Consider the following 25,355-nt stretch of genomic DNA (forward strand, 5'->3'; position numbering starts at 1 on the left):
TCTTTTACCACTGTTTTTTTCTGGCTTTCTAGAGAACGTTCTAGCAAAAGGTTTCTAGAACTTTCTCCTTCCTGGCCTGACTGACATTCCCTCTTAGGTGTAGCCTCCCTTTCACTTTTCTTCTGCCTGGAGGAAATGAAGCTCCACGGAACTTTCTCTTGAAACTGTCCAAGAAAAAAAAAAAAGGCTCTAAGCACTGAATGTGGAGACTGAGGGGGATGAGCTTCAACTCTGAAGTGTTTCCAGAGTAAAACTGTCCTTTCCAGGGCCCGTGGGGCTGTCACTTCAGAGTGGAGGTTGTCTGCTGAGGGACCCCTGACTCAGCTGCTTCCCAGGGGAAGCTTCGTCTTCCGGCACAGGTAATGGCCTGCAGCTTGATCTCCACCCAGCCCCATCTGAGCAGGCCGGGAGCTCCCAGGCTTGTTTCACTTCTCTCCTTCCTGACTCCTCACCATCACCATCGCCCTCTCTCCTCCCCACCCCGCCACTCCTCTCCCACACGTGTCCCTTTCTCTCCTTCCTCTGCGTCTGCTCTTCTCAGAAGTTAGCTTACGAAGCAAAGTTGTTACTTTGAATTCCTGTTTTTCCAGCCACACTCATGTGACAGGATGTCTCCTCAGTAGAGGCTTTCCCTAAATTCAGGAGCCCTTTAAAAGGGAGGGCTTCCTCTGTAGTTCTTTTCAGCTGGGCAGCTCTGGGAACTTGGATTAGGTGGAGAGGCAGTCGGGGGGCCTCGTTGTTTTGCGTCTTAGTTCCGCCCTCCTGTCCATCAGGAGAAGGAGAGGATAAACCCTGGGCCATGAGGCTACCCCTGCTCCTGGTTTTTGCCTCTGTCATTCCGGGTGCTGTTCTGCTACTGGGTAAGTCTGCTCTGAGGCAGGGGGCTCTCTGACTTGGGGGGCCGGAACCACACCTTTCTCTTCTGGGTTACTGTGAATGGGTTCGTTTCAACATCTCTGTGAGGAGGAAACGGGGTTCCCCTGCACCACGCAGTCCACGGCTGAGCCTGCTGCCTTCACCTGGCGGCCAGGCTTGGGAGGCCTGGAGCTGGAGGAGAGAGGAGGATGCGTCTCAAGTCTCGGTTGCTGTCCGGCCGGGAGCCCTGCAGACCTTCAGTGTCCTCCTGACTTCTCTCATCGCTCGTTGTTCCTTCCCTGTTTTCTTCGTGCAGAAATTTCCTGCTCTGTGGTTTACTCTTTCTGGTTTTCAATTCACACTAGTTCTGTCTCACCGCCAACAAACACCTTCTGAGTGTCTTTGGCTGGAAGGAGGGCAGCACTGATATCTCCCCGCGTCTTAGGTCCAAGGATATCATCGCAGATCATCCCCCTAAAAGTGATTCTAGGCAATTTCCATGCTCATTTTTTTTCTGGCAGAATCATTCAGACACTTGATTGTTAGAAAGTTCATCCTTATCTGTATTCTGGACTATTCAAACTGCCGCATAAGCAGATCGATTCCTGTTTTTCTTCTTTTTCTGGAGATTAGAGATTACTCATTAGGAACAGCTCCAGAGTTGTTCAAATTCTCGAATACTTTTTCCAGTCTGTCTTTTCTATTTCTCTGGACTCAGTTGCTTAAACTTCAGGATGGGAGTGCCTCGGGGGATTTTCGTTCCTGGTTCTATTTGGAGATGATATAGAAGAGATTTCAAATTTGATTTTTTGGTTTCTGATCCCCCTTTATTTCTATGAAATCAACAAGCACTTGCAGAGAATGGTTTGTGCCTATGATCTACTCTATGCACTGATGTGAAGGTGGGTAGGAAGTTTCCTAGGAAGAGAGTGTTTTAGTACCGCAGAGGTTAAATCATAGTGAGTATTGAGTAGTAGTGATTATAAAAACACAAGTGAAGGCGGTATGGTTTACACCCTGTCTCTCTCACTCACTAGCTTTGCGACCTTGGGCAGGCTACTTTATTTCTTTGTGCTTTAGTTTCCATGTCTATAAAATGGAAAGAATAATATTACGTGCCCCCATCAGTTCTTGTGACGATTCAATGAGTAACACTATGTGAAATGTTTAGAACAGAGTATGACCCATAGTAAGTGCCTTATAAATGTTAGCTGTTAAAATCAGTGGCAGAAAAGAAGTACATAAAAGGCCAAATAAAAAGGATAGATGAAATTAATTTTATTTTTATTTTTGAAACAGACTCTCATTTTGTTGCCCAGGCTGGAGTGCAGTGGCATGATCTTGGCTCACTGCAACCTCCACCTCCTGGATTCGAGCGATTCTCGTGCCTCGGCCTCCCAAGTAGCTGGGATTACAGGCATGCACCACTATGCCCAGCTGATTTTTGTATTTTTAGTAGAGACGATGTTTTACCATGTTGGCCAGGCTGGCCTCGAACTCCTGACCTCAAGCAATCTGCCCTCCTCAGCCTCCCAAAGTGCTGGGATTATAGGCATGAGCCACAGCGCCCAGCCCTGATTTTATTAATGTATTTTATTTCACCCAGTAACTCGGAAATATTATCACTTAACATTTAATCGATTTGGGATATTGGGATATTTTCCCATTCAATTCTTAAAACTAACTCTTCAAAATCTGGTGAGTATTGTATACTTATAGCACGTCTCAATTCACAGTAGTGTCATTTTAAGTGTACAATGGTCACATGAGGTGACTGGCTATCATATTGGGCAGCACAGATACAGTGCCTAATTTTCTTTAAACTGACTCAATAATGCTTCTGAGCAATAGTGTTTCTCGGTTTGCTCAGGAGTGTTTCCCTCTTCCTGACAGCAGGATGCCCTCCTCTGACTAATGTCTTCCTCTTCATAGGCACCGATATTGGGGAGAGAAGGGGGATGCTGAAGATCTGTTTACTTGGAGAATAAAGAAACAAAAAATTCAAGGGACCCCCCTTCCAGATTTTTTTTTCCTACCTGAAAGCCTGTAATTTGTGTTGTTTGGTTTTTTGAGACGGGTTTCACTCTGTCACCCAGGCTGGAGTGCAGTGGTGTGATCATGGCTCACTGCAGCCTTGACATCTGGGCTCATGCAATCCTCTCACCTTGGCCCACTCCCAACTCTCCAGTAGCTGGGACTTTGGGCTTAAGCCACTATGCCAGGCTAATTTTTAATTTTTTTTATTTTTTATTTTTGTAGAGACAGGGTCTCACTATCTTGCTCAGGCCGATATCAAACTTCTGGGCTCTGGTGATCCTCCCACTTTGGCCTCCCATAGTGCAGGATGATAGATGTCAGCCACTGTACCCAGCCTGTAACTTTTATTTTATCTTTTCTTGGCCCAAAAAGCATGTGATTGGAGGAATTTGTGTAAAGGCAGGGCACCTGCTTAGTTAGCAGCAGGTTAAAGCTATGCTAAGCCTTAAGACCTCTCCCCTGGCTTCCTGCCCACTAGGAAAACCCATGGGAAGGTCTCCCTACTTGCCATCGGTTTATTTCTTTTCAATCCACATCCCTTCTTTCTGCCTTCAGGAGAGCATCCCACAGCATTAGCACCGTAAGTCTCTGTGGGCTGCTGACAACGGATGGGCTGGTTCTACCTGGAGGGGTTCAGGAGGCTAGAGGTTAACAGGGCTAGACGCTCACCTTTCCTACTGTTGTTCTTGCCGCACTATCTTTTTAGCACTAGGCAGCAAGGTTTCCAGCTCAGTTCAGTTATAATCATGGTCATGTACCATGAGAGCCAGTGAGACACAGAAGTTAGACCACAGCAAAGAAGTTTAACTTGGAAATGGGAGGGTTTGGCTCACAGGTAGTTGTGTATTGGCAAACTTAACTACTGGTTCCAAGAAGGAAAGGAAAGGAAGCACTGATTTGATTTATGCTGTTTACTGATGTCCATGCTGTAAATATTCCCACCATGGTTGATTTCAAACTACTGACTTGATGCCACTGGGGGCAGAGTTGGGAAGAGATGCCAACAATAGGCTTTTTTTTTTTTTTTTTTTTTTTTTTTTGAGATGGAGTCTCTCTCTGTCACCCAGCCTTGAGTGCAATGGTGTGATCTTGGCTCACTGCAACCTCTGCCTCCTGGGTTCAAGCAATTCTTCTGCCTCAGCCTCCCGACTAGCTGGGATTACAGGTGCCAGCCACCACGCCCGGCTAATTTTTTATATTTTTAGTAGAGATGGGGTTTCACCATGTTGGCCAGGCTGGTCTTGAATTCCTGACCTCGTGATCTGCCCACCTTAGCCTCCCAAAGTGCTGAGATTACAGGCATGAGCCACCGTGCCTGGCCAACAATAGGCTCTTGCCAGCTGCTGCTATTGGTCCCCGGGCAACATGGAGCCTTTCTAGGCTCTGGGAAGGCGCTCAAACAGTGGGTCAGGTAGTGTCATGATAAGCCTAGAACATCTGCAAAAAATGAAAATGAGAGACGCCTTAGTGGACAGAGAAGCCTTAGAATCATGGAGCGTTAAAGCAAGAAGAAACTTGGAAATGATACATTTTGACATCATCATTTTATAGATGAAGCACCAGGCTCAGGGAGGTAAACTGTCCAGAAGGTGACTGTTTAGCAGGTACACGTAGATCCAGGACTTTGCTCAACAGCTTGTACTTTTCCACGTCCCCTTAGATTTCTTGCTGCGCTGTTAGATCAAGTAAGTGCAAATTAGGTTATCCCTGTTGCCATTTGCGGGGCTTACATTTGGCTGGAAGGGATCCAACTGTGGTTCTGACCTTGACATCACGCTAATGGTATAATCCTGATAGTCCTCTATTTCATTTCCCTCATTGAAATGCTAAGAAAGATAATTATTATCATGTAATTATCACAGTAGTGGTTTTTTACAATCACTCTTGAAAACTTTGATTCCAATATAAATGTATGTCTTATGTTAAATATTGATTGTTCAATGTATTTTTCACAAAACTGAATAAAGTGGGAGAAAAATACAAGCATCTTTCTCCTTTTTAAATTTGGTCTCCATCTTTCTCAGTGTTTGTATTTAGAAGGCTGAGCTAACTTTTATGCTTTGGAACATATGGCTAGATTTTATATATATATATATATATTTTTATTTTATTTATTTTTTGAGACAGGGTCTCACTCTGGAGTGTAGTGGCATGACCATCGCTCACTGCAGCCTTGACTTCCCGGGCTCAAGTGATTCTCCCACCTCAGCCTCCTAAGTAGGTGGCACCACAGGTGCATGCCACCATGCCTGGCTAACTTTTGTGTTTTTTTGTAGAGATGGGGTTTTGCTATGTTGTCCAGGCTGGTCTCAAACTCCTAGGCTCAAGTGATTTGCTCACCTCGGCCTCCCAAAGTGCTGGGATTACAGGCATGAGTCACCATGCTCAACCTTAGGTTTTGACAGTTGTGCAACTTCTGGTTTAATCTGCAAATATTGCACGTGAATAACTGTAGTTGAAACTTAGACCTCAGGGGCCCATAGCTTCCCATAAAGCAGATGGGAAGATGTCACTGTTTACGTTTCCCTATGTGAGAAAGCTGAAGCTCTGAAGATTCAGTGACTTGCAGAAGTCAGGTAGTCAGTAAAGACCAGAGCTAACTCTTCATTATGATCTTTAGACTCTGAGGCTAAGAAGTAGATAAAGTTACTACCTGGAGTGTGTTGATCAGGAAAGATATAATGTGGTTCAAAATAACACTATGTTAAAAGAAGGACTTAGATCCCTTTATCTGTACCAATTTTTTTAGACTTTTCACTTCAAGAGGGGGAAAGGAAGGAATTAATATTTATCAAGTGTGTATTAGATGCAAATGATATGCTGGGTGCTTTACATAAATGATCTCATTTAGAAGTTCATGGTAGCTTTACCAGACAGCATTATTATCCCCATTTTACAGAAGAGGAAGTAGAGGCTAGAATGGCTAATAGCACTAAGGCAACACAGCTAAAAAATGGTGGAACCAGGATTTGATTGCAAGTCTATCAACCCCAAAGAAGATAACCCTCCACACCACGCCCCCTGAGGCTGGAAACCCTGTGGTTCCGTGTTCTCAGTCCTTCCGTCCCTCTCTTTTTTTTTTTTTTTTTGAGACAGAGTCTCGCTCTGTCGCCCAGGCTGGAGTGCAGTGGTGCCATCTCGGCTCACCACAACCTCCACTTCCTGGGTTCAAATGATTCTCCTGGGATTATAGGCGTGCGCCACCCTATAATTTTTGTGCCCGGCTAATTTTTGTATTTTTAGTAGAGACGGGATATCATCATGCTCACCAGGCTGATCTTGAACTACTGACCTCAGGTGATCTCTCCTGCCTTGCCCTCCCAAAGTGCTGGGATTACAGGTGGGAGCCACCGTGCCTGGCTGGTCCCTCTTTCTACACTGCTGCAACAGTTCTCTGCTCTTTCATTTCATCTTATTCTGAAACATCTCACACTGTCTGTACGACTGATTTTGCCAAGTTAACAATAATAATAATGAATATATATTAAGCAATTCCTGTGTCAGGAACTCTTCTAAGCCCTTTATTTAGATGATTTCATTTCATTCTCACGACGATGAGGAGGTCCTGCTATTTCCCCCTTTATTTTACAGACGGGGAGGTGGAAGCACAGAATAATGTTGAACTTGGCCAAGGTCACACAGCCAGCGAGCAGCAGAGTCTGTTACCTGGGAACCAAACCCTAGAGCTCTGATTATGTCATGATCAGATTGACATGATACATACATAAGGTGAACGAATTAGTTAGTGGGGCTATGCATGGGAGAACAAAGAGCAGCGTAGTGTCAGCTTCTTACCTAGTAAAGGGTTTTGTTTATTTATCTTAACGGGGATCTGGGGAGACTGGCATTCAGAGACTGAAGAAATAGGAGTGAGAGCAGAAACTAGCTGTGGAGAAGTAGGAGGGTTCACAATCCAGGACACGGGTAGGGCAGTCAGCAGGAGGAAGGAAGCCTCTTCTACTGACATGGGAGTGAATGGCCCCGGGAAGGTGTAGATATTCATATCTTTAAGGTGGTAGGAGGGAAGTTGGAAGAGTTTCTTGGCCTCTGTTTTGTCCTTGCGGTCAGACCCATACTGGGTTCCTATTTTGTACTTTTCCAAATGGCCAATTGCAATGACCTAAATCAGTAGTTTCCCTGAATATTTTGGGTCTGAATGAAGGATCAAAGTGACAAATGAAGTAATTCTCCATTTTTTTTCTTTCGTTCAACATTTCTTTTCTTTTTCTTTTTCTTTTTTTTGAGATGGTGTCTCACTCTGTTGCCCAGGCTACAGTGCAGTGGCACGATCTTGGCTCACTGCAACCTCCGCCTTGTGGGTTCAAGAGATTCTCCTGCCTCAGCCCCCCACAGCTGGGATTACAGGCATGCACCACCACATCCGCTAATTTTTGTATTTTTAGTAGAGACGTGGTTCCGCCATGTTGGCCAGGCTGATCTCGAACTCCTGACCTCAGGTGATCCGCCTGCCTTGGCCTCCTGTTCAACATTTCTAAGCCTAAGATTCTGACTAACACCCCTCATGAGCCCCCAGCACCTGGCATAGCTTCTTGAATGTACTAGGTGCAGGGTAAATATTTGTTTTTCACTTAATTTGGGGTCTTTTGGGAAAACATAGGTACATTCATTTAACTGAGGCTGGTGAACATATTTCTTAGTTTGGATTCCCCAAGAAGTTGTCCTCAGACAATTGCTCTCTGGTTTGAGGGCAAGTTAGTTTATTTAGGAAGTGAGCCCAGGAAACACTGGCAGGGTAACGGGGAAGTGAGACAGAAAGGGAAGGTGTGTGGACACCCAGTGACCGCCGTGGGCAATGGAGTGTAGGAGCTCTGGGCGACGCTGTGGAATGGGTGCCTCAGACTCATCCCATCCAAGGTGCAAGAGATTTAGAGCCTTCAGCAGTTCTCCTTGGCCTCTGATGAGGGCCTCCTCCTACAGGGCATTCGTTTTCTGATCCATCTAATTTGTGCCATGTTTGAGCCTAGAGGGCTCTGATAGCCAGAAAAAGCCCCCAGGCCAAAAGATGTGGTGCTGGCATTTGGGAGTGGGGCCTGCATGCACCTAAATAGTGAAGGCCAAGGAGAAATAGTATAAATCTGGAGGCATCTGCTACAGCTACTTGCTGCTTTTCCTCTTATCCGGCTTCTCTGTCTTCCAGAAGTTATTGTCTTTTGTGTTCCAATGTCAGCATTTTATTTGCTGATAGTCAGAAAAATCTAAAAATGTATAAGAAAATGTAGCATATCATACTTATCTCCCTGAACAATCACCTTTAATAACCACATTTTCTTTGCTACTAGGCTTGGGAATTTAATGACTTGTTGAATGTTGTGGAATAATTTTAAAAATGGTTAAAAGAAAATCCAGGCCAGGGGCGGTGGCTCACGCCTGTAATCCCAGCACTTTGGGAGGCCGAGGCAGGTGGATCACTTGAGATCAGGAGTTTGAGACCAGCCTGGACAACATGGTGAAACCTCGTCTCTACTAAAAATACAAAAATTAGCCGGGTATGGTGGCACATGCCTGTAGTCCCAGCTACTGAAGAGGCTGAGGCACGAGAATCGCTTGAACCTGGGAGGCGGAGGTTGCAATGTGCTGAGATCGCGCCACTGCACTCCAGCCTGGGTGACAGAGTGACTCTGTCTCAAAAAAAAAAAAAAAGAAAATCCACACCTATGTTACTGGATGTTTAGTCTTTAATCATTTTTAACCTGAGATATTGGGTTGAAACTTATTGCTTCTTTACTAAATGTATTTTGACCCTTGATCTTTTTGCCCTTGAGTTAACCACAGCAGAGAGTGTGCTCAACGTGGCAGGAAACTTCTCTTTTGTTTGTCTTTGTATTGTCATTAGCATAGCATCTGGCATGTGGTCATTGTTTGTCAAATATTTGTTGAAAAATCAATGTGAGATTAGTAAGATCAAGTTGGGATGGAAGGAGAATCACTGCAATTCTGGAAATAAATTTCTGATGTGTAAGTATTAAAGAAAGAAACTCACATATTAGATCCTACAAATGAGATTGCAGAGAAATGAAAACAGCAACTGACTGTGTCGATCTGTTCATCTTTGCCATATTTCTGTTACAAAAACATAATTAGTATGGACAAAAATAGGATGTTTATAAATGTTAGTGTGGTTAATATTGGTAAAAATGCCACAAGTTGCCTTTTGGCCAACGTCTTGAATACGCCTTCAGAGGAAGAAGTATGACATTTTAAGTCAGACGTATTACAGAGATGATGATAAAAGCAAAATGACATGCTGATTACTTGGGGAGAAGAATAATGCATGATGAATGTATCACTACAGAGCAATAATTTTACATTTCCTTGTATTGTCTGGCAAAGGCAATATCAAACTTACACTGCTTCCTAATGGCAAAAGATAAATAAAGGAAACAAGAATAGATAAGTGTGTATTGAAATAGAACCTTTTCATTTCCAAGTACTCTTTTTGTAAGTATACACATTTCTAAATTGCTTTTCAGTAAAAATAAGCTTTCAGGGGAAAAACGAATATTCAGTATACCTGTAATCATTAATCTATCATTAGATAAATAATTTATCTGGGTTACTAGTCAAGATGCTGCCGCCTTAATAAACATTCTTTCATTCATTCAACTAATTACTTGTTGAGAGATTATTTATGCTCCCCAAAGAGAGACTGCAGCACTAAATCAGAAAGATCAAGTACCTCGTCTCATGAAATTTACATTCCAGTAGGGGACTATGGACAGAACATTAGTAAACAAATTGAAGAAGAATATATTTTAAGATGGTTATGGATATTATATGGTAAATAAAAGAATAAAATGAGTTAGGATGATCTGCCTGCTAAGATGTTGACACTTGGCTGGGCACAGTGGCTCACACCTGTAATCCCAACAGTTTGGGAGGCCGAGGTGGGCGGATCACTTGAGGTCAGGAGTTCGAGACCAGCTTGGCCAACATGGTGAAACCCCACCTCTACTAAAAATACAAAAATTAGGTGGGTGTGGTGACATGCACCTGTAATCCCAGCTACTCGGGGAGCTGAGGCAGGAGAATCATTTGAAATCAGGAGGCCGAGGTTGCAGTGAGCCAAGATGGCGCCACTGTACTCCAGCCTGGGTGAAATAGCAAGGGTCTGTCTCAAAGAAAGAAAGAAAAGGAAAGTTGGCACTTGAGCAGTGACCTTAGTGAGCATCCCAAGAAGAGGGAACTCAAAACATGAAGTCACTAATGCGGAAGTGAGCCTGGAGGGTTTGAGGAGCTGAAAGGTGGTGTAGTTGGTGGTGAGGGCAAACAGGTCACTGTTCCCTTTCTAACAAACAATGACATAGGGGCTGGTTGTATTTTTCCTGGGTACAGTGGTTCCCTTTTGCAGGGTTTAAGTTGTTGAGAACTTGTAGTTAGAAACCCAATCTCCTTCCCACCCAGAAAACCTCTCCATAAAGGTAGATGAGAAAGAAAAGAATTTTACTATTGAGTGAACATTCAACCAGAATGTGGTGTACATCGCAGGCAATCTGCAAGAGATGGGAAAAACAGAAAGAAATCTCACTGTTGTAGGTGGCTCAGTGAAGACCACCTATTATATTAGATAGGTTTTGCAATTTGGCATCAGGTGACAAGTCAGGCCCGGCTCCTCCCAGAAAACTGGGAGATCAGGTGTTATCTTTTTTGATGATTCCATTTTCAAGAGAGGAAGACTAGAGCCAAACCATGGTGGCTTCGCCTGGGATGGTGTAAATGGAGTTGGAGCAAAGAGAATGAATTAGGGTATGTGTATGAAGTCAGAGTTGTATGTGTGTGTGTGTGTGTGTACACAGAAAGGGAAGAGAAGAGGGTAGAGAGAGGGAGAGAGAGAGTTATTTAAGGAATTGGCTCACACAATTGTGGAAGCTGGCAAGTCCAAAACCTGCAGGGGTAGAGGATTGCGGGAAACTCAGGAGAGGGTTGATATTGCAGTTCGAGACTGAAGCAGTCTAGAGCTGGGTGAGGTGGCCGATGCCTGTAATCTCAGCACTTTGGGAGGTCGAGGCAGGAGGATCACTTGAGCCCAGGAGTTCAAGACCAACCTAGGCAACAAAGTGACACCCCTGTCTCCAGTAAAAATAAAAAATATTAACGGGGTGTGGTGGCACAGGTCTATAGTCCCAGCTACTCAGGAGGATGAAGTGGGAGGATCGCTTGAGCCCAGGAATTGAAGGCTGCAGTGAGCTGTGATTGCACTACTGCACTCCAGCTTGGGCGACAGAGCAAGATCCTGTCTCAAAAACAAATGAACAAACAAAAACAAATAAAGTAGTCCAGAGGCAGAATTCATTCTTTGGGGAATTCCCCCTTTTTCTTCTTCTTCAGCTTGTTTCTCTTAAGATCTTTGCCTGATTGGATGAGGCCCACCCACACTGAGGAGGGTGAGCTGCTTTACTCAAAACTGGCTGATTGAAATGATCATCTCATCTTTAAAAAAATTCCTTTATAACAACATCCAGTCTGGTGCTTGATCAAATATCTGGGTGCCAAGACCCAGCCATGTTGACACATAAAATTAACCACTGCAGTGTATTTTTGGGTAGAGATGGTAGATGTCACTATTGTTTTAGAATGCAAAAACAAGCTGAAAATCCAGGAAGACTCCTACGTTTTTAGCTTGTGGATCTCGGGGGATGGTGGTGCCAAGAATGAGAAAGAAAAGTTTGGATGTTACTCATTAAATGCTGTCTTAGAGTAAAATTAAGATGAACTGCAGATAAAAATTAGGCATATAAAAGTCAAGTATAAAAACATCTGAAGGAGGAACCCTATTCATGCGTAAAGATTTTTGAACGCCTTCTCTTAAAAGTCTGGTTGCCAACCGGTTAATTGACTGAATTTGACCAGTTAGTAAGACTGTTGTTTGACAATACAATGAAAATGGCCAACGTATAAGGTGGAAGATATATTTACTATTATTAACAATGAGGTATTACTAAGCAAAGCTATCTGAAAAGTGGAAGATAAGTCCAGGTTTTAAAAAAAACAACACTAGGTGGAATAACACAAACAAATTACATTAAATTTAGAGGCCAGTATAGTGGAGTTTACATATATCTATGGCAAAAGTTTCAGAGTTTGTTACATTTTGAGATTAGAGAAGATAATTTACCTTTGCATAAAGTAAATGATCGTTGTCACTGTTTTTTAAAAAACCGTTTTTATTTTCCTATTTCCTGTGTTCCATTGTGAGCAAAGCCTTATATTATCAAAATTCTCATTTTATTGCCAAGGTAGAAAATTACTCATTTTGTCCCACTAGGGCATGAACAGTTACAAAATGAGATCAAGTGTGGAAGGAAGCTCAGCTAGACGGGAGGAGATTGGGACAGGTATTGCATGTTCGGTGGGCAGATGTCAACTGCAGAGAAGCCAGCAGAGGCAGGTGTCCGGATCCAGGCTTTACTGAGTTCCGATTCCAAGAAATCAAAGCAGCATGAATGAGTAACCCAGCAGAGGAGCCCAGGCAGAGGTTTGAGGTTGCAGAGAACTAGGAACCCAGGTGGCACAGAGGCAGCGAGAGTAAGTCTTACTCACTCTAAGTAAGACAGCATTTAATGCGTAACATCCAAACTTCTCTTTCTCATTCTTGGCACCATCATCCCCCAAGATCCATAAGCTAAAAACCTAGGAGTCTTCCTGGATTTTCAGCTTGTTTTTGTATTCTAAGGCAATCGTGAAATCTACCAGCTCTACCCAAAAATATACTGCAGTGGTTAATTTTATGTGTCAACATGGCTGGGTCTTGGCACCCAGATATTTGAACAAGCACCATACTGGATGTTGCTATAAAGGTATTTTTTTTTTTTTTTAAAGATGAGGTGATCATTTCAAGGTAGGATAGGGGCAGGAGGTCTGGAACTAGTGTGGACAAGAGCATATAGAGGAGCATGTCAGGAGAAAATAATCTTTTGAAGCAAAAATTTATTATAAGCTTTAAGCTTATGGGTCTAGAACTGATCTCAGAGTGTAAGTGGTGCTAACCTCCCTGGGGCGTTCAGAACAGGAAATAGAATACGGCTTCAAAAATGCTTTGGAAATACTGAAGGACTCTACTAGTGGTATGATTCTAACTTTGTTTGATTTCACTGGAATTATTTAATTAAAAATAATGAGCTCATTTAGTCAGAACCTCAAACATCTGCACTACTACCAGCTCATTTTGAAAGAACAAGGTGAGTACATGGAATTTAGGAAAACTTCACAAAATGTGTTTAATTTATGTTTATGTCACAAAATTAAAGCACTCAGTTACTTTCATTTCTATATTCCTTAACAATAAAGAAGAAAGAGAAAGCTTTACATGAACTCAATTTTGATTTAATTAAAGGAAAAAAAATGCTTACCAGATCCTTCGTTCCTCTTTTGCAAGAGGAATTTCCGTTTTGCCAGCTAGCAGCTATGTGCTGGTAAGTATAAGCCATCCTTACATATTTACTTAAATCACCACTTCCAAATTACAAATATAAAAAATGTTATTTTTAAAGTTATTCTCATAAAATATTCTCTCCAATGATATAAAACTTACATTGATTTATCCTTTATTGCAAACTTCACTATTAAATTATTAACAAATAATACCAAAATGTGTTGAGATGTGTCACACTTCAAAATCCTATTCTAGTCTGGGCGACGTGGCTCCCACTTGTGATCCTAGCACTTCGAGAGGCTGAAGTGGGAGGATTGCTTGAAGCCAGGAGTTCAAGACCAGCCTGGGCAACACAGTGACTCCATCTCTACAAAAAATAAAAAATTAGTTGGCTATGGTGATGCAAGCCTGTAGTCCCAGCTACTTGGGACGCTGAGGCAGGAGGATCACTTGAGCTCAGAAGTTGGAAGCTACAGTAAGCCATGATTGCACCACTGCACTCCAGCCTGAGCAACAGAGCGAGAACTTGTCCTTTAAAACGACAAACAAACACACACCTTTTCTAGGACATACATGCATTTAATTTCACAGTTTATTCATATTACCCAAATTTTCTTTTCCCAGTTGATATTATTCCTTTCTGTTTTCTGCCTTGTATGTTCCACTCCTGGACAATCCTTGGGCATGTAAGGTGGGCCTTTTCATGAGACTCCTCACAGTGAACTAGGACATTTTGAGGACATCCAGCTGAGTGCTGGTACCTTGGCAGGCCCTCAGTCCAGGTTCTCCCTCCAGCTTCAGGGATCCTCAAAGAGAGCTGGCCCAAGCACAGTCATCAGTACCTCTTTTCCTGCAATCTTAAGTCTTTAGGGAAATGGAAGAGTTGGAAACTTTTGACCTAAAAGATTGTTCTTGTTACATGAATCCACTTACCCATGCTTGCTTTCTTCTTCTTTTCCTGCTTCTTTCTTTTTAAACAGACACCAGGCAATTTTTAATCTATAATGAAGATCACAAGCGCTGTGTGGATGCAATAAGTCCCAGTGCCGTCCAAACCGCAGCTTGCAACCAGGATGCTGAATCACAGAAATTCCGATGGGTGTCCGAATCTCAGATTATGAGTGTTGCATTTAAATTATGCCTGGGAGTGCCATCAAAAACGGACTGGGTTGCTATCACTCTTTATGCCTGTGACTCAAAAAGTGAATTTCAGAAATGGGAGTGCAAAAATGACACACTTTTGGGGATCAAAGGAGAAGATTTATTTTTTAACTACGGCAATAGACAAGAAAAGAATATTATGCTCTACAAGGGATCAGGTTTATGGAGCAGGTGGAAGATCTATGGAACCACAGACAATCTGTGCTCTAGAGGTTATGAAGGTAAGATGCCTGGAATTTTCACCTTTGTGTCGAAATTTTCTCGTCTTCTTAGTTGGAACCTAATTCAAGAAAATCATCATGTTGTTGTTTGGCGTGTACTAGAAATATCAATTGATCAGCATCTTTGTGTTTTCAACTATTCTGTAGGACTATTCTGAGGACATGATGGTGAATAAATGTGGTTAAAAAGTCCTGAATGATACTTCCGCTATTTTTACTCAATGGGAAGGCATTCTTTTAACTTTCTCTGAGGTTTTATTTTTTTAACTATGGGCTACATTTTTCAGAAAATCATTTTCATTGCAGTCTTTGACCCAAAGCCTCCTAGTTAACATTATAAAGTTGTAGTGATAAATACATTTAGCCAAATATTTCTTTTCCTTTAAGTTATCCCTGGAAAAATGATCCATAGAACATTCTTTCCCAATTTAGATTGCCTCAGATGAAATCTCGGCAGGTCCCTTGGCAACATGGGATTCTAAATGTTTCTGATTTATTTTGTCAGGTTATGGGTATTTAGAGACTGTAATAATAAGAAGATTATAAAATCTGAAGTATTAGCTTTTAAATTAATAGGCAGTCTATTTAGTTAGCCATCAGAGAAGGTGATACCTCCAATGCGGTGGGAGGAATCCTCTTATATGTAGTTGGTTTCTTGACCTCTTGAAGGTTAAATAAAATCAGAGTATTTAGTTCTTTCTTATATTGACCAAATTTCACTATCTGGTGGCTGCACAGAAAACAAAACAAAAATACAACACAACTTGAAGCCTTGTTGCAAAGGCTGGTCTCTTGAGTCAGATGATGGTTATAATCACATTTTAGGTTTGGATACTTGGTTATTGTGAAGTGTTATCTAGAACAACCTCAAGGTCAGAGAAAGAGCCTACTTTTGGGGACAAGAGATAACCTGTTTCCAAAATTGCTATGTTACTGGGCTACTAAGATTGGTTGAACCTAGCTTATCTCAGCTAAGACTGAGCATAGCAATTTAGTTCTTTGTAAGGCGATAATTTTTGAGCTTTCTATTTTCCATCTACATACAGAAGAGGGGAGAGTAGGAATTGAAGTAGGGTGAGAGAAGGGCTCAGAAATAAGTTATTTTGAAGCATTTTTCAAACATAATATAGGTTTAGAAGTGATATGAGAGGCAAGCTAAATGAACACAAAAAAACCTTTCAGGAGAAACTCAACAGAAAATTACAAGGAAGGAGAAGGGTGAATTAAACTTGACTGAGTCAAATTCCACAGATGGGACAATTGTGCTAATTGAGGAGTTTCACTTGAGGAAGATTGGTGCTAAGAAATCGGGCTTTTATTTTATTTTAAAATATAATATTATACGTCCTTCACCCCCTATCCTTTCTGTTTCCCTGTTGGTTTTGAGACAAATATGCATAGGGTTTGGGCTAATAGTTCTCAAACTTTAATATGCTTAAGAATCACTTGGAGAGTTTGTTAAAAACACAGATCCTAAGCTCCCCCTTCTGCTAGATTCTTAATACACATATCGGGAAAAAGCCCAGGAATATATTCAATGATTTCTATGAAGACCTGGGTGATTCTGCGGCATAGGGTCTATTGACTACATTTTGCATACTCTCCAAAGATCTCCCAGCACTTAAGATGATCTTGCTCCTCAGTTCTAGCTCCGCAGAGTGACCATGAGATTGGGAACACACATTAGAACTGAAGACAGTGTCGAGAGGATATATTGTAGGGTCTCTGTATCTCTGATGAGAACATGGGGGAGGGGGTGGAATGGTGGGACTTTTTGAAAATAGGAATTATTTTAGAAGAATGGAACCAGAATTGTAGACTTAGATGGATTTGATGGTTGTTTGGAAGCTCAGACTCCAAGAAGAAGACATTGACTGCAGTTACATGATGTGTCAGTGAGGTAGTTGGGGTTCTTTTGGCCTCATCAGTGTTGGGTGTATAGAATGGCTCAGTAATTATTAAATAGAGTTAGTTAATAAAGCTGGCAGGCGTGGTGGCTCACGCCTGTAATCCCAGCACTTTGGGAGGCTAAGGCAAGACGATCGCTTGATTTCAGGAGTTCAAGACCAGCTTGGGCAACCTAGTGAGACCCAAACAAAATGTAAAAATAAGCTTGGTACTGTGGTGTGCACCTGTAGTCCGAGGTATTCAGGAGGCTGAGGTGGGAGGATTACTTGAGCCCAGGTAATTGAGGCTGCAGGGAGCCATCTTTGCACCACCTACTGCAGCCTGTGTGACAGAGTGAGATCCTGTCTCAAAAATAAAATAAGTAAATGAAGCTATATCTCATTGGCATCTATAGATCCAGCATTTCTTCCCTAATGATGGACAGTACAACTAACCCCAAGGTGGTCTTGACTGGTTTCCTTTGTACGAAGAAACAGTTATCCCAGTGACTAAGAATGGCGCAATTATTTCTGAATACAGCATGTTCCTAATACAATATATGATTTGGAGACCTTTCCCATAACTTAGTGGAACTAAAGCTAGAATAGCATTTTAAAGTTATTAACAACTACCTTATTGACAAAAAAGGAATTTTGAGGTCATTAAAAATAAACCTAACATTTAAACAGGACTTGATAATTACAATGAGTAAAGGAAAAAGAAAAGAGGTCAATAACTCACATTATTGTGCTCTTACTATGCGCTACATGTTTTACAAGCTTTATAATATCAGAATGACTAAATGTCTTTTAAGAAATTTTTCTTCCTTTTTTTTAAGATTTATTTTTTGAGACAGAGTCTCACTCTGTCACCCAGGCTGGAGTACAGTGGTGTGATCTCGGCTCACGGCAACCTCCGCCTCCCGGGTTCAAGCGATTCTCCTGCCTCAGCCTCCTGAGTAGTTGGGATTACAGGTGCCTGCCACCATGCCCAGCTAATTTTTCTATTTTTAGTGGAGACAGGGTTTCACCATTTTGGCCAGGCTGATCTGAATTCCTGACCTCTAGTGATCCGCCCGCCTTGGCCTCTCAAAGTGCTGGGATTACAAGCGTGAGGCACCACGCCCAGCTAACAACTTTTTCAAGTCATAGAATCTACAAAACGTAATGAAGAATTCCTACCTAGGATAAATTCTGAATATCAGTTGGTGGCAAGAGGTCAAATACTTTAATTTAAAAAGTTGTTATCTCTACAAAGGTGGAGACTTTAAACATACTGGACAATGTAGCTATGTGCATTGTTTGGTTCTTAGTGGAGAGATGAGCTTCCTTAACCTTTTTGGCTTAAGCCAAACCATTATCACCAATGATTCTGTGTTTGTTTCAATTAACATTTCTAGTTGAACCCAGAGCTTCCCACTCAATCTGTTGGCCTTCACTTGTTGAAAAGAAAAACCTTGATTGTAGATGGTATCTAACAGTTTTGAGTGGTTTATTTTCATGATAGGGATTAGAGAACAATGCCAAAATGTCTATCCTTCCTTATGGTCATTGTTGAGGAACTCAAGTGAAGGCTGGCTTGACAAAAAGTGGTTGGAGGGGATTTAAGTATTGACTATGTGTTTGGGCTATACAGCTTTAAGGTTAATTTTTATCTAGAGATTCCAAAGCTCCATGATTCCAATCAAGAGAAAGAACTGTTTCAGAGGAAATTCAGAAGTTAAAGCTTGTGTCAATAGAGGAAGGAGGAAAAGACAGTGGAAAATGAAGTGGTACTATGAGTTATTATTACCACTTTAACTAGTACCACTTCATTTTCCACTGTTATTGGTACTACTTTGAATTGTACCATTTGAACATTTTCAAATGGTACAACTTAACAAATTAGTCTCATTTGAAAATCTTCCAAAACACAGTGGAAATGAAGTGGTACTAAGAGTTATTTGCTAAGTACAGACTGCTCTATGTACCCAGCAAAAGACTAGGGTAGAAGGAGAAGGAAAAAAAATAACCAAAAAAAAAAAAAGAAAAAAATTCTTGTGTGGGTGCACCAAGTGTGATCAGAAGAGTAAGACCAATTCCTTCAGTGGGCTTCTTATTGGAAAGTCAATGTTCAGAAATACCACTCACATTCCAAGTTCAAGTCAATATGTTTTTCCAGCCATGTATACACTACTAGGCAATGCCAATGGAGCAACCTGTGCATTCCCGTTCAAGTTTGAAAACAAGTGGTACGCAGATTGCACGAGTGCTGGGCGGTCGGATGGATGGCTCTGGTGCGGAACCACTACTGACTATGACACAGACAAGCTATTTGGATATTGTCCATTGAAATGTAAGTACTGTTTATCACCAAGAAAAGCTGGGCACATTTAGTCTGATAATGTAGTGAAAGACCTTGAATTTATCTAGAGCATTTTTCCCCAAAGTTATTTCACATTTACGACCTCATTGTACCTACTACTGCCCTTTACAGATGTCATTATTTCCATTTTCCAATGGAGAAAATGATCTATATTGGCTGAAGACTAGAACACAGATGTTGGACTTTATACTGTAGGCTTTGTATGTGTATTTTGATTTTGCCAGTAAGACTAGACTCACCCCTACTATCTCATCATTCCCTGAGATCATGCTAAGAGGACTAGACTGCACCCCCATGGTCCCACCATTCCCTCCATCAAGTGACCTCTTTATTTATTTATTTATTTTTTGAGACAGAGTCTCACTGCGTCTCCCAGGCTGGAGTGCGGTGGCGCAATCTCCACTCACTGCAAGCTCTGCCTCCTGGGTTCACGCCGTTCTCCTCCCTCAGCCTCCCGAGTAGCTGGGACTACAGGCACCCGCCACCACGCCCGGCTAATTTTTTGTATTTTTAGTAGAGACGGGGTTTCACTGTGTTAGCCAGGATGGTCTCGATCTCCTGACCTCGTGATCCGCCCACCTCGGCCTCCCAAAGTGTTGAGATTACAGGCGTGAGCCGGCGCGCCCAGCCATGACCTCTTTATTTTTACCAACTATCAGTTACTTAGCGAAAATTATCCTGTACACAATATAATATATACTTAACACTGGAGGTAGGTAGGCATGCTATTATTCCCTCATCTCTGAAATGCCTTACCTTTATGAAACCATAGATCAAAAACAGAATTCGAAGGAAGCCACAAGCATGTGGTTTGATGGAGAAAGACGTGAAGGTCCTGAATTTTGTATCAATGTCATCAAAAGTGTTCTTCACAGTGAAAATAATAGTCAGGATACTCTTCTTACGTTTAAATTAAGAAGCGTGCCATTTAGTTTCACACAGCTGGAAATCAGTGGAACTGGGTAATTTATATGCTTGAAGGTTTCTTAAAAATGAAAATTCAAGTTTTATTGCAAGGATGCAAAATAAGCAGTATTGCATTATCTTAGTGGGAAAGCACCAGAACAGATGAATTCTTGGTGTTCTTCCATGCTTGAAAATCTGTGAGCAAACAGTGAAGCAGATTTTAGGTGGGGTGGAGGAGGGCATCATGTTGCAAGGCAGAGCTGGGGCTGAGGAAAGAGGAAAAGGAAGTATTCCTCTTTGCTTCACATTCCCCATCACCAGACACCCTCTTCCTGATGCTGCCTCCACCCTTCCCAAACTTCTTACCCCCGACCTCTCACCTGCTACTTTAGACCAGATCAGAGCAGCTCTTGTTTCCTGGTATCACCCAGAACTCTTTCTCCTGCTGCCCTGCAAAGGGACTGGGCAGAGCAAAGAGCATTCGATATGGTCTGGGATGATTGTGACACCACCTGAGTAACAATAGAATCACAACTATCACAATTCAACTTTCCAGACCACAAATCCACACATAATCACACTATTTCAAGCATTATTGTAAAACAGAACAACTTACAAAAATATCTGAGTTTGAAGAACAAAAGCCAGAATTCTAAGAATTGTCCTTATTTATCTTTCTGGATGATAATCCCTAATTATTGCACTAAAAGTAAATTTAATTTCTGAGCCCCATATACTATTGTAATTGTCTTCAGAGTGCAGTCTCTCCAATCCGAATGAATACTCACAAAATCCCATAGGCTTTCTGTTCATAGCGACACTGCTCTCTCGGTTTTAACTGAGGTAGTTCTATTTGTCTCTCTTATGTCAATCTTTAGAAAGACATTTCATTTCCATTCAAGGTTTATAGATGTCGAATTTTTGTATTCGAAGTATTTTTGTCTGAAACACATTGAGCAATTTTTTTCTCAGATAAAGCAATACTTGGTTTTCAAGTGATTGAAAGTGTCTTTCTCCTTTACTTAATAGGAATGATATTTTCTTAATCTGTTTCATGGAGTTTCTTAAGGGTATATATTTCACGGGTCCAACTATAGCATCCTCCACATAAGTGAAATTGACAAAGGAGTTAGATGAATGTGTGATTTCATGAATGAAATGTGGAGGACAAATGGTAAGTTACTAATCACAAAGAAAACTCACAACCTTGGAAATCCTTGGATGTGTGTTGGAGACATATCTTGAGTTTGTTCAGTGGAATAATTTTTTAGTCTTATTACTTGTGTTTATGCCTTCACTGTCAAATTATATATTTTTTCCTGTTAAATGTAAAATAATCATAGAAAATAAATTGATTTGATTTCAATATGCATTAAAATTTTAAAGCACATTTTTTACATTTAATATCTTTCTTAAAGGGCTTTATAGTCTTCCAGTCTGTTTCATTTTGTGTTCCTTTCAAAAGAGTTTTTATTGTATTTATTTATTTATTTATTTGTTTTTGAGACAGAGTCTCACTCTGTCATCCAGGCTGGAGTGCATTAGCCTGATCTCGGCTCACCACAACCTCTGCCTCCCAGGCTCAAGTGATTCTCCTGCCTCAGCCTCCTGAGTAGCTGGGATTACAGGCACCCACCATCACGCCTGGCTAGTTTTTGTATTTTGAGTAGAGAAGGGGTTTCATCATGTTGCCCAGGCTGGGCTTCAACTCCTGACCTCAAATGATCCACCCACCTCAGCCTCCCAAAGTGTTGGGATTACAGGTGTGAGCCACTGTGCCCGGACGAGCATTTTATTTTATATCAGCCTTAAAACTGGCAGGTTTTATACAGGAGGATGAGGAACCAGTTATTAACCTAGTAACACTTAATAGATGCTCTCCATTTTCTGTTGCATTGTTTATTGTAATGCTTTCCTTCCATGTAGACATTTATTTTCAAGTATCATGAGAACAGGAAAAGGAAAAGTCTTGGTTCTCTCAGTTCTCTGTAGCAACTTTAGCTTCCAGCATCAGTTGTGTTGGATTACTGTGGGAATTTGAACTCCTTGGGGAGATGGTATGCAATCAGCAAACCTAAACATTAATTGAGAAATATGTTGAAATCCCTTGGTTTAAAATATACTTTCTTTAAGTGAAAGGTCAATTGCGTTTCCTTCTTACATCATTTATGTCACTTGCCTCCATTCCTAGGTTTAAAAAACAACAACAACAAAACCCTTTTTTATATCTCACATTTTCTACTATATTTATATATATTTTTGGAGATGGAGTCTTGCTCTGTCACTGAGGCTGGAGTGCAGTGGCATGATCTTGGCTCACTGCAACCTCTGACTCCCGGGTTCAAGCGATTCTCCTGCCTCAGCCTCCTGAGTAGCTGGGATTACAGGCATGTGCCACCATACCTGGCTAAATTTTTTTTGTATTTTTAGTAGAGACGGAGTTTTACCATGTTGGTCAGGCTGATCGTGAACTCCTAACCTCGTGATCCGCCCACCTTAGACTCCAAAGTGCTGGGATTGCAGTCGTGAGCCATGGCCCCCGGCATTTTCTACCATATTATAAGCAAAACCTTCCTCCACTTGTCTAAAACGAGTTGTTTAAAACATCTCTATCTTCAAATATACCCGAAATTAGTCTTATTTGAGTGGTCTCACCGACACAGACATGAAACTAGCAAGACCTCAGATCATTATAATTTAAATTTAGCATTACTGATTCAAATTTATTTTTATATAAACATATAATGATTTTGTAGTTAAAGCATCTTAAAAATTTCTATGCTGTTGCCTGAATCAAATTTTGATATGTTTTCTTCCTCTTCGATATGTCATGGGACCACAAGTTTCATATCATGGTGTGTGGTTTGCATATTACAAAAAGGTCTATGATCGCTTCCTCATCAGATATAAAGGGCAATTAGATACAGTTAAGAGTTACAAGGGTGTAGGCTGTGTGCTTATGGAAAATTGCCTAATTTCTTACCAAATTGAGTATTTCTCAGAACATTTTCAGAGAAGTTATATAATACTTCCTTTTTTCCTTACAAATAAATGAAAAGATTATTACTTCACGTGGCTTGTAAGCAGAATTTTATATTATTAAAAAGAAAAAAGAAATATTCACTACATGAAGCATGCCAAAATATTTCATTTGTTTACTAGCTTCGCAAACATCATATATGTGAAAAACTATCAATAATATTTATCTGTATATCATTGGCCACTTATAGAGTACAACCAGGTTTATGGAATTTATTAGGAATCATAAAATAGCAAAGGAAGAAATCAGCTTGTGATTTTTTACTCTGTGGAATGAAAAAGTTACAAGCAACATTTCCTATTGCTAAGAGCTCCACCCGTATTAAATATATTCTAGCAATGAGAAAATGAGACTTCAAAAGTTAATAATTTATCTGAAGTCAAGTCTCCAGTGAGCGATAGGACCTCAGGTGCAGGCCCAGGCCAGTCTGTCTGCAGGAGTCCGTGACCTTCCCTGCTGACAACCTTATGCTTCCAGAAAGACCAAACTAGAATGTGCAGACAAAGGCAAAATATCCACCTGCTGAGAAGATGTACTTTTATTTTCTTTGCTTCCCCTGCCTTACTTTACTAGATCAAGGAATTTGGGCTGGTATCTGTTCTTTTAAAACATGTTTTATTCACTTTGGGAGGCCGAGGCGGGTGGATCACAAGGTCAGGAGATCGAGACCATTCTGGCTAACACGGTGAAACCCCGTCTCTACTAAAAATACAAAAATTAGCCGGGCGTGGCGGCGTGTGCCTTTCGTCCCAGCTGCTGGGGAGGCTGAGGCAGGAGAATGGCGTGAACCTGGGAGGCGGAGCTTGCAGTGAGCCGAGATCACACCACTGCACTCCAGCCTGGGCGACAGAGCGAGACTCCGTCTCAAACAAAACAAAACAAAACAAAACAAAAAGTTTTATTTATTTATTTATTTATTTATTTATTTATTTATTTATTTATTTATTGAGGCAGAGTCTCGCTCTGTCTCCCAGGCTGGAGTGCATTGACACGATCTCGGCTCACTGCAAGCTCCGCCTCCTGGATCCACGCCGTTCTCCTGCCTCAGCCTCCCTAGTTGCTCGGACTACAGGTGCCCGCCACCACGCCCAGCTAATTTTTTTTTTGTATTTTTAATAGAGATGGGGTTTCACTGTGTTAGCCAAGATGATCTCGATCTCCTGACTTCGTGATCCGCCCGCCTCGGCCTCCCAAAGTGCTGGGATTACAGGCGTGAGCCACCGTGCCCGGCTATTTTTATTTTTATATATTTAGGGGGTATATGTGCAGATGTCTTAATATGCATATATCGCATCATGGCAAAGTCTGCGTACCCGAACTGTGAACATTGTACCCAAAAGATAATTTTTGAATCCTCACCCTCCCACCCTCCCACCTTTTGTAGTATCCAAGGTCTATTGTCTTTATATTTGTCTCACTTCCCAACTCAATTGATCCCGAAGGGGAAATGGTGCCTGCCTCTCTTTCTTTTTTTGTTTTTTTTTGTTTTTTTTTTATTGCCATGAGTAAGATTTTATTTTATTTTTTTATTTTTTTTCTTTTAATTTTTTTTCTCTTTTTTCTTTTTATTTTTATTATTATTATTATTATTATTATTATAATACTTTAGGCTCTATGGTACATGTGCACAACGTGCAGGTAAGTTACATATGTATACATGTGCCATGCTGGTGTGCTGCACCCACCAACTCGTCATCTAGCATTAGGTATCTCTCCCAATGCTATCCCTCCCCCCTCCCCCCACCCCACAACAGTCCCCGAAGTGTGATGTTCCCCTTCCTGTGTCCATGTGTTCTCATTGTTCAATTCCCACCTATGAGTGAGAATATGCGGTGTTTGGTTTTTTGTTCTTGCGATAGTTTACTGAGAATGATGATTTCCAATTTCATCCATGTCCCTACAAAGGACATGAACTCATCATTTTTTATGGCTGCATAGTATTCCATGGTGTATATGTGCCACATTTTCTTAATCCAGTCTATCATTGTTGGACATTTGGGTTGGTTCCAAGTCTTTGCTATTGTGAATAATGCCGCAATAAACATACGTGTGCATGTGTCTTTATAGCAGCATGATTTATAGTCCTTTGGGTATATACCCAGTAATGGGATGGCTGGGTCAAATGGAATTTCTAGTTCTAGATCCCTGAGGAATCGCCACACTGACTTCCACAAGGGTTGAACTAGTTTACAGTCCCACCAACAGTGTAAAAGTGTTCCTATTTCTCCACATCCTCTCCAGCACCTGTTGTTTCCTGACTTTTTAATGATTGCCATTCTAACTGGTGTGAGATGGTATCTCATTGTGGTTTTGATTTGCATTTCTCTGATGGCCAGTGATGGTGAGCATTTTTTCATGTGTTTTTTGGCTGCATAAATGTCTTCTTTTGAGAAGTGTCTGTTCATGTCCTTCGCCCACTTTTTGATGGGGTTGTTTTTTTCTTGTAAATTTGTTTGAGTTCATTCATTAGGCACGTGGAAGAGACTGGATGTAG

At 41.4% G+C, this 25,355-nt stretch overlaps 1 protein-coding gene across 2 annotated transcripts in view; it reads left to right on the top strand.

The window, feature by feature from the left end:
* Nucleotides 1–592: 592 nt before the first annotated feature.
* MRC1 (mannose receptor C-type 1) overlaps nt 593–25,355 on the top strand; it is a 102,897-nt gene continuing 78,134 nt past the window's right edge. Inside the window, exons 1-3 of one of the 2 annotated variants that reach the window (XM_054435976.2) lie at nt 593–860; nt 14,263–14,664; nt 18,712–18,885. In XM_054435976.2, the coding sequence (XP_054291951.1) occupies nt 800–860; nt 14,263–14,664; nt 18,712–18,885 (637 nt within the window). In that variant the 5' untranslated portion in view covers nt 593–799. The remainder of the gene's footprint in view (nt 861–14,262; nt 14,665–18,711; nt 18,886–25,355) is intronic. The other variant, XM_054435977.2, reaches the window with a different exon arrangement.

This window comes from Pongo pygmaeus, chromosome 8, assembly GCF_028885625.2.
Source record: "Pongo pygmaeus isolate AG05252 chromosome 8, NHGRI_mPonPyg2-v2.0_pri, whole genome shotgun sequence".
In the NCBI taxonomy this organism is placed as follows: Eukaryota; Metazoa; Chordata; class Mammalia; order Primates; family Hominidae; genus Pongo; species Pongo pygmaeus.